Below are 16,014 nucleotides of genomic sequence, written 5' to 3'. Positions count from 1 at the left end.
ATTTGGCTAGTTGGCTAGTTTTTTACTAGAGTTTGTATACTAACCTGTCAATTAATTCATTTTTTTTTCCGGTAACTTTTAAGTTACGGCACGCAAACCAACGTTTTAATGTGACAACATTATTGTCTTTTACGGTTGCAAATTTTAATTTTGCTTCAGGAACGTCGTCTTCGGTCAAAAACATGTTTTTTATAAGTCCACTTTACTATGTGATTAAATGGAGCTCTGACAATGTTTGTCCCTACCGAACTACTAGCGCCGCTAGTGAGTAATTTTTCGTACTTCAGGAAAAAGGCTCATTCTATATGCATCAATATATGAACTAAACTTGAATATAGGTATATATAAATGAAGAAATGAACAACGCGCAAGCGCACTTATAAAAATAAAACTCACACTTGCGCGTTTTAAATAAGAAAATTGCTTCAAGCTAGCTGCTAGCATTGCGGCAAACCTATTCAACAGTGAACAAATAAATAATAATCTCAAGCCATTGCTTTAGTACTTTTTTTCACTGGTAAACACAATTATCTGTACTCAATCGTGCAAGGTAAGGACTTAAATATCATATTACTTACTAAATGAATATATTCAACAACTTTTTTTCCAGATTCTTTTCTTACTCTCATATTTCCTTAGCTAAGCTTGCTCTATTTATGTTTCTATCGATTTTACATGCACTCAGCTTCTCGCTGGTGTGGGTATAAACAAATCTCCTTTTTACGCAATATGTCATACTTACAATTGACATAATTTAATTTAAAAAATTTTACTTTTTATAATTCTAATAACTGAAAAATTATATCAGAGTATTCTTCTTTTTAAATATCAATTATTAATAAACGAAATTGCGTAACTCGCGTGATAATTGATAAAATTCTTGTTTTCGGGTAAATTAATTTAATATTATCGTATTTGTTATCAGTTGTTATGATATCATGATTTGAAATAGACTTTATAATTCTACAAATGAACTTCCAACAGTTAAAACAATGAAAAATGTGTACAATAGGTATCGGTAATCTTTAAAGAATTTGTAAATATTCTGAATATCAGGACTTCCTTGACGTTATCTGGCGAGAGAATGAAAAACAATTTTCCTGTTCGTGTATCTGTCTGACGATCGTAGGAATTACTTGAATAACATGTATATGGGTATTAATATAAAATATAAGTAATGCGTTATTGAGAAGACAACTACGAAACAATTGGACATTTAATCTTCTGATTAAATTATTAAAATTTTACTTAAATTAAATTAAGGTTATAGAGATTTCAATTCATAAAATTTTGCACTCATTCCAAATTATTTTTGGTACAGAGCTCATAAAAATTATAATGGTAATTAGAAGGTTTTTGAATGTTAGATAAAGAATTAATTTTATAATTATTTTCAGATGCAGGTAAAAACTTTTTGTGGGTGCTGCTCATTACAAATTGGCAGTATAATTATCGGAATTGCGACTATAGTAAGTATGATAAATATATTTATAGCAAAGGTCAATTTTTTATTATTAAAACGGAATTTTTATTCTATTGTTAAAATAGGAAAAAAATTGATTTTAAAAACTGACCATAAAAGTTATTCTTCTCTTTAATAATTAAATTTTGCTTGATGAAGCTAAAAATAACAAAATTTTTTTTTAAATAAATAAATTTTAACATCTGTAAATCTTTAAATTTTATGAGTGTAATTTTTTAAAATATATTTTTTTGCCCTCCGGGCGGAAAGTGGCAACTTTCGTCCCGCTGCGCTACACTAAGTTGCCGCTTTCCGCCTTCGTCAGACAAAAAAATAGTATACACTCCTCGGGAAGTAAATAAGAAAGCCTCAGATCACATGTTTGTTGACCTCGGCTTCGCCTCGGCCAACAATTACATGTGATCTGAGACATTTCTTACTTTACTTCCCTAGGTGTGTAATATACTATTTCAGTAAAAATTTATTTATTAAAAAATAGTATATTGTGTGACTAGGGATGAAACAAAACGATTTCAGACCAGAGTGAAGTTGCCTGCTCGAGCGAAGCGAGGGCTGGCATCACTCGGTCTGAAATCGTGTTTCATCCCGCGTCACACATTATATTTTTCATATAAGTTGCATTAAAAATGCTAGTTTCAATGTCTGGAGCCAACCAGAACTAGATAGTTTCAGACGAACAGCGAAAATACCATTTTATTATGAAACTTATAATAAAATAGAAAGTAATAGTTTATTTTTTACCAAACATTATTCGTAAATTGACAAGTTTTCTTTTATCATTCTTATTTATACTTAATAACAGAATTTTTTTTTTTTTATTTATTATTATTTAGAGTCGGTTTTAACTGCTGTGGTCATATCGCCGACTTTTAACTGTTGGGAGTGGTACGTTGGGTCTTTTTGGGTTGTGTAAATCTTAACCTACGCGGCAAGGGCCGAATATCAACCAAGTTGGTTTCTAAGACCAGCTTGGTATTCGAACCCACGCCTGGCCGGTAAGTTAGTCCGAGTTCTCTATAGGCCATGCGCCTTAGACGACTCGGCTAACGTCACCGGTTAATAACAGAATTATAATATGTCGGTACAGTTAATGGTTAGAATGACAATTATAAAGGTATAAAATAAACAAACAATTGATAGGATTGAAAATAAAGCTGCAACTTCACCTCGCGGACAGAAAATCGTCATTTTCTGTCCGCCGGGAAGAAATAATTGATACCTGCCCGGCACAGTCGCATTGGTCTGAAATTGTCTAGTTTCGGTTGGCTCAACAGGCATTAAAACTCACATTTTCAATACAGGTTATATGAAATAGTATATTACACACCTAGGGAAGTAAAGTAAGAAATGTCTCAGATCACATGTAATTGTTGGCCGAGGCGAAGCCGAGGTCAACAAACATGTGATCTGAGGCTTTCTTATTTACTTCCCGAGGAGTGTATACTATTTTTTTGTCCGACGAAGGCGGAAAGCGGCAACTTAGTTTAGCGCAGCGGGACGAAAGTTGCCACTTTCCGCCCGGAGGGCAAAAAAAATTTTTTTGCTCGACGGGCAGAAAGCGTCAACTTTCGGCCCGCTGCGCTAAACGAAGTTGCCCCTTTCTGCCTTCGTCGAGCAAAAAAATAGTATACACTCCACGGGAAGTAAATAAGAAAGCCTCAGATCACATGTTTGTTGACCTCGGCTTCGCCTTGGCCAACAATTACATGTGATCTGAGACATTTCTTACTTTACTTCCCTAGGTGTGTAATATACTATTTTTCTGCTCTCCGGCCGGAAAGTGGCAACTTTCTGGCCGCTGCGCTAAACAAAGTTGCCACATTCCGGCTACGTCGAGCAGAAAAATAGGATACACACCTTGGCCAGTAAATAAGAAAGCCTCAGATCACATGTTTGTCAACCTCGGCTTCGCCTCGGCCAACAATTACATGTGATCTGAGACTTTTCTTATTTTACTGGCCTAGGTATGTAATATACTATTAAATGTATGTTATTAATATTGTGCAAATTATTGATTACAGTGAATTCAGATCAAGATGTTGGGTCTCATTATATTGAAATAAATAAATAAAAATGTTATGCGTTCTTTTTATCTAGAGACAATATATAACAATATTTAATTAATTTTACAGAACTTTTCTTTAGTTTTCATTTTGTTAGATTCAGTAGTTTATAACTCATAACTTACAACTTACACTTTAATTTGCTTTGAGTCAACGTAACATACTTAACAATATAATTTTTAATTATTATTATCATTTTGTAATAATCTTTATCAAAATATTAAATACTTCTTCGCCTGGTGGAGTATATAAATATTATAATTATTTGTATACACGGAAAGAACAAGATGACACTGGATATCATCTCAGATTATATTGAGTGAAAAAAAATTTCAGATAGTAGCTAATATAATCCAGATTACAATGAGTATAATCCAGATATCACACAGTAAAATCTGGATTTTTCTAGCTACTATTTGAAATATAGAAGAAATATGTAGAAATATAGAACAGATACCACTGAGTATTATCTGGGATGATATCCAGTGTCATCTTGTTTTTTCCGTGGAACTAGTGTAAGGCCCTTAAGGAGCTTTGGCTTCAGGGTTTTAATTGTTAAATAAATAAATAAAAAAAAATAATAATATAATTATTTACTTGTTTTAGTTATGTACAATATTCGTCTTCATCCTAGAAGCTATCGGGATAGACCATATTGAAAACATTGAAAATCCTGAATTTAAAATGAGTACCTACTTCATTGTCAAAGCTATTTACACAGGGGTAATGTCATATCTTGCGATTTGTATGATAATATCCATACAACTAATTATCGGAAGTATTAAGGTAAGAAGAAAACAATCAATATCAATCAAACAATAAATTTAATTTTAAGAAATAACTAAAAATCAAATGAATTTTTCAGCGTAAAGCCAGCTATGTTTTTCCCTTTGTCTGCTTGGCATACAGCAACGTAATAATGCAACTAGCAATCTCTATTGGTGTAATGGTGTTTACATTTGGATACCCATTACCAGCGATAATGATTTACGTGAACTTCTTAATTCTATCCCTTCTTATGGGTAACTAGTCTCTTATTTACAATTTTCCTTCACTACGTATATAATTGTAATTACAATAAATAATAATTATCAAAACTATTATTTTAGGTGCCTACGTTTACATCTGGCTTGTATCCTACAGTTTCTACAAGGAATTGATGCTGGAAAAGTATGGGTATTCTCCAAATCAGGAGAACAAAAACTACGAACCGTACAAAGGTTACAATGTTTAAATTAAAGTCACTAAAAATTGTGATATTAAATTTTGCTCGCACATTTTGTATTATTTTTTTGGTCTATTGTAATATAACTAATTAATTGCTTTGATATGTGATATCAATGTCCATTAAAATTATCAAAGTCTGTACCGTATTTCTTCTTTAAAAAAAAAAAAAGGATTTTCAATGGAGTAATCGATAGTTTAAGCTATCTTACATTAAGACAGAAGATTAACGTACAAATAAATGATGAAGCTATTTTAAATAATATATTTTTTATTGATAATTGATAATATCCGTAAAATTAATACTATATTTATGCATGATCTTCATAAATAATCAAGTAATAGCATTTAAACATCATTATGCTAGTTTTTAAAAATTATATAGTTTATTGATATCAAATTAAGGGGGAAAGGCAATGTAAAAGCCTCAAAATCGGTCATTTTTTAAAAATATTTTTAAAGGCGATAAAATAATTTTATTGTTTTTAAACTTTAACACTTTATTGAACCTTTATAGAGTACAAAAGTAATTTTTTTATTTTTTTCCTTTCAAAATAGCGGCTCAGGATAATTTTTTGTTTGCTGCCTCCGACGCGAAGTCCCAAATTGCTCTATTTATCACTCATTAACCATTGATTTGAAACAAAAAAATTAAAGTCTTTTCTTTTTAGAATATACTAACGGAAAGGATAAACCTTTAAAATTAAAAAAAAAAAAAAAGTATAAAATTCAATATAAAATAATCCTTTGAAAAAAAAGTCAGAATTTGGGGCTATTTTTTTGACCTCAAAAAAGTATTTTATCAACATAAAATATCTAAAATTTTAGGTTTATCCTTCCGATAGTAATATAGAGAAAGGCCTCAGAAAATTTCAAACAAATCGATCAATAATTTTTTGAGTTACAACACAAGTAGTTCTTAAAAATACTTTTTTAAAAAAAAATTTTTGTAGAGAAAAAAATTTCTTGGCTCAAGAATTGTTTAAAATGAATTTTGGTTTTTTTAACAAAAGAATATCAATATCTATCATGATAATAAAATGTTGGCATTAATTTTAATAGACTAACAAATAAATAGGTTCACTTGAATTAAACAAAAAATACTTTGATTAATTTAATCAATTCTTGAGACAAGAAAATATATTCTTAAAAATTATCAAGAATATTTATTCTTGTAGCAAGAAAATTTTCTCAAGATTCGAGAAGTACTTTTTTTTTCTGTGTAACTTTGTCAATATTCGAAATTTTATTTTTCCCTCTCGTCAGTACGAGCTCAACATACTATATTTTCAGATTATCGAAAAAAAAATTGATTTTTTAAAAATTTTACATGGACTTCCCTCCTTAATATATATTATATCGATAAGTGAATAAATATTTCATGTTAATCTATAAGACTATTATAATTGTAGTTGATTTGATAATTTTTTACATACTTCATGAAATGATTTTAAATCTGTAATGTTGATTCTAAAAATTTTATTCGATGTACTACGTGTATTTAAATAAAATCTTGTTTTAATAAGTTAAACTTGTCTAGATTTCATACTCTAATTATTTTAGTATCTGCAAGTGAATCACAAGTATTACAGAGTGCAATTATATCTTGTAATAAGTATCTTATATTTAAACATTACTAACAATAATTGCACTGTTGATATTATATATTAAATGTCTAGTAAATTACCATAACTTGATCGATAAAAATGTAAATTTTATAGACAATAAATAATTGAAATGCACTTAACTGTAATCTCGGTGAATATAATACTATAAAGGTCATCGATAAAGCACTGAGATGCAAATTATAAAAACAATATTTCATAATCGATGACGTATTGTCAACAACATGACAAGTGGTAATGTATTTAATACATTGTGAAAGTAACCAGACAAAATTTTTATTCTTCTTTTACTTAGTATTCTCTCGACAACGAGGATAAGTAATTTAATAAGTAGTAACAGTATCATAATACACCATGTAGACAAAATCTTACTTACATCTACTTCTCACTTTTCATATTATACATATTAATATGGGTCATCTATGTTAAACTTTTTTTCTTATATTTCTTCTTTAATTTCTCTGATTTTATTTTGTGATATAAGTTATAACGTTAAGTAAAAGATCAAAAATGAATTTTTTTAATTTTTATCTTTAATTATTATGTAGTTACTAATTTTTTAATAAACAAAAAAAAAATAGTAATTATTTACAAGTGGGGTCAACATTTTAATTTTTATTTTTTTGAACGAAATTTTTTTTTAGAAATTTTGATATAATTTTTTTTTGAAAAATTCATAAAAAAAATAAATTTAAAAAAAAAATTTATTATTATAATTTTAACAAATTTTCAAAAAAATTTATAAATTTTTTTTCGAAAAATTCATAAAAAAAATGAAAAAAAAAAAAAAGTTTATCACCACAATGTTAACAAATTTAAAATGAAAAATTAATACATTTTTTTTTTTAATTTTGATATTTTTTTTCGAAAAATTCATAAAAAAAATAAATAAAAAAAAAAACTTTACCACACTTTTAACAAATTAAAAAAAAAAATAATACATTTTTTTTTGGAAATTTTGATATTTTTTTTCGAAAAATTTATAAAAAAAAATGAATAATTAAAAAAAAAAAAAATTTTATTGCCACAACCAACAAATTTTCAAAAAAATCTATTTTTTTATCAACTTTTTTTTTTAAATTGTTCGTTTTTTTATGTACTTTTCAAAATAAAATACATCAAAAAAAAATAAAATAGAAATTTTATCCAAAAACATGAGAGCCAAAATTTTTTTCAATTTTTGAAGGCAAAAAAATCTATCAAAATCTTTATTTTTTTCTTTCATGACATTTTTATCATAAATCCGCCGTAAAAAGATGCAGAATAAAAAAAATAAAAAAATGTTAATTATTTTTCACTTAAATATGGCCAAAAATAGGGTAGACCCGACTTAAATAATTACAAGTTTACTTATAAATAACTTATGGTAAAATATATAAAAAATGAATAAATTTTTTAAAATGTTTACCTTTAATTATTTTCTACTTATAAATTTCTATAGATTTAAAGAAGAAATTGAATAAAAATCTTATCAAATCATTCAGAATTATTTCTTCAAGTAAATTTGTGTTTAATTATTATAATTATAAACCAAAAATTTTAAAAATAAATAAAAACGATCCATGGTTCCTAAAATATTTGATTAGCCGAAAATTGACCAAGAATAAATCTCGAATAATTCTTCACATTCCAGAATAATTTTTTTGCGTTTTAGCGATATTGAAACAGCACAATTGCACACTCAACTCACGTGTTTAATGAAATACTCAGTTACATTAAATCATCGTAATACATTCACCGCGGTCATATGAAGTATATATGTATAGAAGTATGTATACACTACAAGTATCTTCATACCCATTGATCATTGAGTTGTGTGCGCTTTAAATGTAGGTGTAGTAGGTGCAGTAGGTGTATTCCATCGTGCTTTACTGTACGACTTACTGTTCTTGGCACAGTTTCTGACCATCTCCTAGTACGAACAGAGCTGGACCTCGAAGTGATTCCCGCGGAAACTCATTTTAAACTGTTTTCTTCTCTTTTTTTTTTTTTTTTCTAATAAATTACTTCTATTTCCCGTAAAAAAAAAAATTAATGAATAGTTTATCAGTGAATTAAAATTAAAAAAAAAGTTTTATTAACCAACAAGTGTTCTACAGTTTTTCACAATGGAAAAGTAAATAATTTATTTGTTAAAAAAAAAATTAGGTCGCTTTTTATTTTAAATACTAATTGAGCGCTTTTACCGATCTTAAATTAAGTGACATGTGATATCGATTTCTTCGTAAAATACCAAACTATTTTTCACACAAGTTTTTTTTGGGTTCAATAGAAGCTTCTTTTTATTTTAAAATTATTGACCTCATTAGTAATTAAAAATTACATAATGCTAAATATAAATAAATAAGAAGAAATTAATTAGATTGAAGTGCTCTAAAATGTTGAGAAGAAATGTTAACAAGTTAATTTTTTTTTGGTTTCATATTTATGAATAGTAACAATTTAAAATTGCCGATAATCTATGCGTATGTAACTATATTTATTTTTTCAATACAACTAAACGTTGACTCATCTTTATTTTTAAAATTGAGAGCCTGTGGGATTAGCGCCGATTTAATACATTGAAAGTGATACACATACTAAATTATTTTTTATTTTTAAAATAACTTGTGGTGGACGTAAATATAGAAATTTATATTAATAATGATTATTATGATTATGATTGTTTGTTATAATTATTTATGCAATGATTGAGTATGCGAATAAAAACGAGTCAAACCGATGACGCAGTTGTTTTTTAGTTGAGGTAAACGAGAGAGCGAGGACGGTAAACAGTGAGGGGAGAGGGAGAGTAAGATTTAAACAAGGAAGACCAACACGTCGTGTTTCCTTATGGGGGGCCTCGATAAAACCTCGACCGGAGTTTCATGGCCTCCCGTGACCGTCATGCTCATCCAACGATCTCTCTTGTATTTGTTACTTAGATCTGTATCAATTGCATTACACGGTACTTAAAACTTAAGTCATTCCTTAGAATAACTCGAGTTGTTATTACCTATAAGAAAATTTTAGTTAAATAAATTTTACTTCATTTTTCAATATAATAATATCAATTATTTAGATAAATTCTGTAATTACATTTATTGGTTTAAAATTGAGAGACATCTGATAATTTTTAAAATTTTTTTACAAATAAATTGATGTAAAAAATATTTATTTTAAAAATTTTACAGTTAGAAGCTGTAAAAAAATAATAATTGCAATTTTTTTAAGCAATTTTCTATAACTATTTTATATAAATATTACTTCATTTAGCAAAAAATATTAATTTAGAAAATTTCAAATTTAGAAGCTGTAAAAAAATAATAAATGCAATTTTTTTAAGCAATTTTCTATAAATTTTACTTAATTTTTTAATATAATAATAATAACAATTATTTAGATAAATTCTGTAATTAAATTTATGGGTTTGAAATTGAGAGACATTTGATAATTTTTAGAATTTTTTAACAAATAAATTAATGTAAAAAATATTTATTTTAAAAATTTTACAGTTAGAAGCTGCAAAAAAATAATAATTGGAATTTTTTTAAGCAATTTTCTATAACTATTTTATATAAATATTACTTCATTTAGCAAAAAATATTAATTTAGAAAATTTCAAATTTAGAAGCTGTAAAAAAATAATAAATGCAATTTTTTTAAGCAATTTTCTATAAATTTTACTTAATTTTTTAATATAATAATAACAATTATTTAGAGAAATTCTGTAATTAAATTTATGATTTTAAAATTGAAAGACATTTGATAATTTTTAGAATTTTTTAACAAATAAATTAATGCAAGAAAAATTTATTTAAAAAAATTTCACATTTAGAAACTGTAAAAAAATAATAAATGCAATTTTTTAAGCAATTTTCTATAACTATTTTTTTTATAAATTTTACTTTATTTTTCAACACAATAATATCAATTATTTAGATAAATTCTGTAATTAAATTTATGATTTTAAAATTGAGAGATCTGATAATTATTATAATTTTTTAACAACTAAATTAATGCAAAAAATATTTATTTTAAAAATTTCACATTTAGAAGCTGTAAAAAAATAATAAATGCAATTTTTTAAAATAATTTTTCATAACTAGTTTATTTTTAAATATAAATAAAAAAATTGTAGTGTCTGCTAATTTCAGTGTAATTTAAATTTAATGAAAATTCAGTAAGCCGACATCTAAAATTTTTTTTTTATTGCAAAAATTATTAAAAAAAAATTTCACTTGTAAAAAACTTGGAAAACTTTAAATGCAATTTTTAAAAAATATTTTTTAGTTCTAATTTAATAAATAAAAAAAAAATAATTAAAAATCGTCGGCTTTAGTATTATTTTAAATTTAAGTATTTAAGATTAATTTAATAAAATATTATTGATTACATGATTATAAAAACAAAATGAAAATTCCCAGACTATAATTAATGAAATACAAACATATAAGTTATAAAAAAAATAAAAATATACCTACGTCTGAATAAAAATTATTATTTAAAAAAACTTGATGACTTTGACGGTGGTAACCCACGCTTCTGGATCTTTAGTTTACCTTTTAAAGAAAAACGCTTACAATTTAATGACAAATGTGGAAGGTCAGCAACAGAATATGCACTTATACTCATTCTGTTTACATTACATACGTAATATATATTATTATTATACAGAATCCGAAATAGTAAGCGGCTGGTTTAGTTGGTGGGAGCCGGCATTCGCCATTGACCTATATATCTAACTATTCTTATCTCAGCTTTTTGGACACCTGCAATTCAGAAGCGTCACCGGTTAATAGGGATAATTATTCATTTCAGTGATTTATTTTCCCTGACTGTCACTCGACTTAACTTAATATATACTTAACGAATACTTAATAATGTTATTTATCTTGAGGATTTATTTTTATTTAAATATATTCAAGTTTACCCACTGACATTTCTTTTAAATGTCAGGTTTTAATATTATTATTATTATTATTATTATTATTATTATAGGCTTTTGCATAAGCGTTTTAGTTTAGGCTCGCGGAAAGACGCTTAATTTTTTAAAATACTGATAAATATTTTTATTTTTTTCACAAAATTATACCCGGATAAATGTCATCAATATTTATCTTTTTTTATATTGAATAAATTTAAATTTATAAATAAATTATGTCAATTATTTTGTTGATAATTCAAAAACAACCAGGGATTCATTTTTAAATTTAAAAATTATTTATAAAAATAAATTTATTCAATAAATGCCGTATTTTTTTCTTAACCCGTTTAAGACACATTGACTTATAATTGGCACCAAACTTTAATATAACATTCCCTCTAAATATCTTAATAGTTATTTTAATTTCTAATAATTTAAAAATACTGAATAATCGTTTAGCAAAAAAAACTTACGACGAAATTGAACTTTTTTTATAAAAAAAGTCACAGAACTTTTGATTTTTACGATATCGAAAAAAAAAACCGACGCCATTTTATTCGGAAAACAATATATTTTAAAGAAAAAAATCAATATTTAACGAAGTTTGAAAAAAATATATTTATTCTGAAGTTTGAAGTTACGAATTTCGGTCAGTCGCTTAAAATGAGAATAAGATATTTAAACATGCAAAATAATATAAAAAGATTTAGTTTTTTGTCATAAAACTCTTTTATTATAATTATTACAGTAAAAAAATAGAAATATCCCCAAGAATATCAATGAAATCAGCCGTAAACAAAACAGTTCTAATTCGTTTCCTATGTGATGATTAACTTATAATTGGCTTCAAACTATAATATAACATTCCCTCTAAATATCTTAATAGTTATTGTTAATTTCTAATAATTTAAAAATACTGAAAAATCGTTTAGCAAAAAAAACTTACGAAATTGAACTTTTTTTATAAAAAAAGTCGCAGAAATTTTGATTTTTACGATATCGAAAAAAAAACCGACGCCATTTTATTCGGAAAACAATATATTGTAAGGAAAAAAATCTGGAAGACGGTTGACCCTAAAGGCCATCCCTGCAACTTCCCGCCAATTCCATACCTAAACGCTTGAAATTGCACTTATGACGTTTCTGAGCTCTTCGAGCTCAAAAATACAATTTGTGTGTTATTTTGAGCTCTCCGAGCTCAAAGAAATAGCTTTTGTATGCTTTTGAGCTCTTCGAGCTCAAAAGGCTGATGGAAGTTTAGTAAAACATTATTTTTTTTATTTTCAAACTGCAATAATTTCTAAATGAATGAATCGATTTTCACGCGGTTGGCAGTATTCCACGCACTTTTTCAAAATCTATGATATACTTTTGAACACAAACTGATCGAACCGAAAATCTTAGAGAAATTTTAAAAATTCACTTTTCCCGAATTTTTTCGACCACGATAACTCACGAACCAATCAACCAATTTTCACGTTCTTGATGGCGATCGACGTGATTTTTTAGACTCTAATAATTATTCCATTTTGTCAAATTGATCCAAAAAGAAATCTCGAAGTTATGTGAAACAAACACTTTTTTCGAAATTTTTCGTTTTTGATAACTCTTGAACGAATCAACCGATTTTGATGGGACTGGTGGCAATCGACGTGGTTTTTTAAGCTTAAGAACTGATTACTTTTTGGAATTGATCGGTAAATCAGCTTAGAAGATATTCCAAGAAAACGATTTTTTGAAAGTTTTATTTTTGAGATTTCTCAAAATCTAGTGAACCGAATCGATTCAAATTTTCATGAAATTTAATGGCAATGATACTCTTTAAATCGCCACCTATTTCGATCCGATGGCCGAGCCATTCAAAATTTATAAGAGGTTTACACACACACACATACAGCCGCACGGACACCATCGCGGGAATAGTCAGGGAAGCTTCCTATTAGGACCTCAAAACGTCGAGATCTGATAAAAACTCGATTTTCGAAAAACGGGATAAAAACAATAACTTCGCGATTTTTGAAAATTTTCAATTTTCTTAGCGGGAAGTTAAAAATCAATATTTGATGAAGTTTGAAAAAAATATATTTATTCTGAAGTTTGAAGTTACGAATTTCGATCAGTGGCTTAAAATGAAAATAAGACATTTGAATATGCAAAATAATATAAAAAGATTTAGTTTTTTGTCATAAAACGCTTTTATTTTATTTCACAGAATTCAAGTGAACACCTGCTGTGGATGTTTTTCATTAAAAACCGGCACGATATTTACCGGAATATGTGGAATAGTAAGTACTACAAAATCAGATAACAAACTCTAATATAATAAAATGATAAAATAACAAATTTTGTATTTCAGATACTATCAATAATAACATTAATCCTGATATTTACCCTCAACATCGAGCTGAAGATGATAGTGCTCGACATACTCGACAAATCGATCATTAGGATCATCTTTGCGATAAATCTCTGCATGACGATATTAATCTCGACATTATTGATTGTTGGGGCGCTCCAAGTAAACTATAGTTATAAAAAGCCTACTTTAAAATCTATATCAATTATTTTATTGGCTATTCACGATAATTAATTTCAGAAAAACACGTTCATGATGCTGCCCTGGGTCGTATTAGGATTAATGTTAGCCATTGGAGCACTTGTAAGTGTTTTATGCACGTCAATAGCTTCTATGGCTAATCACAAAGTTCTTAACGGCGTTCTGTGCCTGATATTCGGCCTGATATTTATTGGTAAGTATTCTTCACGTCTCAAATAATAACTTTTTCATGATACTGAAGTTAATTATTTTAATTTTTATAATGAGTCAATTGCAAAAGAACAACTAAGCTGTCACTTTACAATTTTTTAATTTTTTTTATCAAATAAATTGTTCCAAAAAATTATTTTAAAAAAATACAAAAATTTTTTTAATTTCTACGTGAATTTAAACAATTGTTTTTTGCCATAATTTAATTGTTACAAAAATTATTCAATATCTGCTAAATCAATTTACATAATTTTAATAAAAAAAATCTACAAATGTTTACTAATAATCTATTGGGATCCTTAGGATAGGCGTGGCTTAGGTATTACGCCTCTGGTATTCAAAAATGAACTACTCAAAGTAGGCTACACATGTACACATGTATACAAAATTAGCCTACCTTGAGTAGTTACACTTTGAACCGCTAGTTAACGTATCAAAGTTCTAAGTTTCCCAATATTATTAAGAGAATAAGAAAAATTTTGTGTCCAGGATAGTGATATGATGAAATTGGTTTTTTTTTAATGAAATTTAGTGTCATTGCAAGGTCTTGATTTGTATTTTTGTCTTTTAAAGGTTTAATATCATTCTCACCAATAGTCAATTTATTATGATAAGTACTTAAGCTGCATTCAAAAATGCTCTATCTCTAGATACATAATTAAGAAATGACTTTGTTTCTTGTGAACTATTAACATTTTTAAAAATATAAGTTCATCCCGGTATTACACTCATTGAGACCTTTCATTTGAGTACCCACATGCATTTTCATATATATATATATATATATGTATATGAAAGAATGATGTGGGTACTCAAATGAAAGCTCTTGATGAGTGTAACATCGGGATGAGTTTATATCTTTAAAAATATAAATAATTAAAAAATGACCTTGTATCTTGTGAACTATTGACATTTTGAAAGATATAAGCTCATCCCGACATTACACTCATCGAGACCTTTCATTTGAGTACCCTCATCAATTTTTCATATATTTTTCATACATACATATATACATATATATATATATATATATATATATATATATATATATATATGTATATATGAAAAATATATAAAAAATGCAAGTGGGTACTCAAATGAAAGCTCTTGATGAGTGTAACATCGGGATGAGCTTATATCTTTAAAAATGTCGATAGTTAAGAAATTACAGTGCAATTTAACGAATATCTTATGAAATATTGACATTTTTGAAGATATAATCTCATCTCGATGTTACACTCATCGAGACCTTTCATTTGAGTACCCACATCAATTTTTCATATATTTATGTATGTTATATATATGTATATATGAAAAATATATAAAAATGCATGTGGGTACTCAAATGAAAGCTCTTAATGAGTGCAACATCAGGATAAGCTTATATCTTTAAAAACGTCAATATTTAAGAAAGTACAGTGCAATTTGACAAATGTCATTATTTAATAAAGCAACATTTTAATTTTGTCTAATTCACAAGTCACGGCAGTCACATAGTGACTGTAAGATTACTAGTTTTTTTTAATTTTCACATATGGAATTTTTTTCATAATAATTTGTATAAAATTACAAAACAATTTATAGTATCTGTCAACTTCAGTGTCATACTTTTTTTAGTTAATTGCTTATTGTTAATAAAATACATACTTTTTTTCCAGCGATTTATACTTACTTGTGGGTGGTAGTGTATTGCTTCTTCCAACAATTGAGAATCGAGAAGAACAATGTGAAAGTCGGGCCTTACGGACGACCTTACAATTATCGACGGCCATAAGAAGAAACAAACGCCGTTTGAATAACGGAGAATATTAACCAAAGCCTTGCCTTAAGTGTTCCTTACTAATTTATTACCGATAAATTATTATATTTATGATAAAAGTAAGGAACATTTTATCTCGCGTAATTATTTGCATGTACGTGGTTTTGTATATTTATTTAAATTATCT

The 16,014-nt window shown here is 26.9% G+C and overlaps 2 protein-coding genes across 3 annotated transcripts; both read left to right on the top strand.

Annotated features, from left to right (window-relative positions):
- The first annotated feature begins 408 nt into the window (after positions 1 to 408).
- LOC123264861 (lysosomal-associated transmembrane protein 4A-like) lies at positions 409 to 5,033 on the top strand. Of its 2 annotated transcripts, none has more exons than XM_044728384.1 (5): positions 409 to 550; positions 1,398 to 1,469; positions 4,153 to 4,332; positions 4,412 to 4,568; positions 4,656 to 5,033. In XM_044728384.1, the coding sequence occupies exons 2-5, from the start codon at positions 1,398 to 1,400 to the stop codon at positions 4,778 to 4,780; spliced, it is 534 nt and encodes a 177-aa protein (XP_044584319.1). In that variant the 5' UTR covers positions 409 to 550; the 3' UTR covers positions 4,781 to 5,033. The 2 variants fall into 2 exon arrangements, with proteins under 2 accessions (XP_044584319.1, XP_044584318.1); XM_044728383.1 differs by lacking the exon at positions 409 to 550 and adding an exon at positions 1,310 to 1,341.
- Positions 5,034 to 8,215: 3,182 nt separating this feature from the next.
- Positions 8,216 to 15,963, top strand: LOC123264864. Its single transcript, XM_044728386.1, has 5 exons — positions 8,216 to 8,511; positions 13,514 to 13,586; positions 13,658 to 13,819; positions 13,898 to 14,051; positions 15,727 to 15,963. Exons 1-5 carry the CDS (start codon positions 8,504 to 8,506, stop codon positions 15,840 to 15,842), a joined length of 513 nt encoding a protein of 170 aa, XP_044584321.1. The 5' UTR covers positions 8,216 to 8,503; the 3' UTR covers positions 15,843 to 15,963.
- Positions 15,964 to 16,014: the final 51 nt, after the last annotated feature.

The sequence above is a fragment of the Cotesia glomerata genome, linkage group LG5 (genome assembly GCF_020080835.1).
Source record: "Cotesia glomerata isolate CgM1 linkage group LG5, MPM_Cglom_v2.3, whole genome shotgun sequence".
Lineage (NCBI taxonomy): Eukaryota > Metazoa > Arthropoda > Insecta > Hymenoptera > Braconidae > Cotesia > Cotesia glomerata.
Note: the sequence above shows the minus strand (reverse complement) of the source record. Positions and strands in the feature narration are given on the sequence as shown.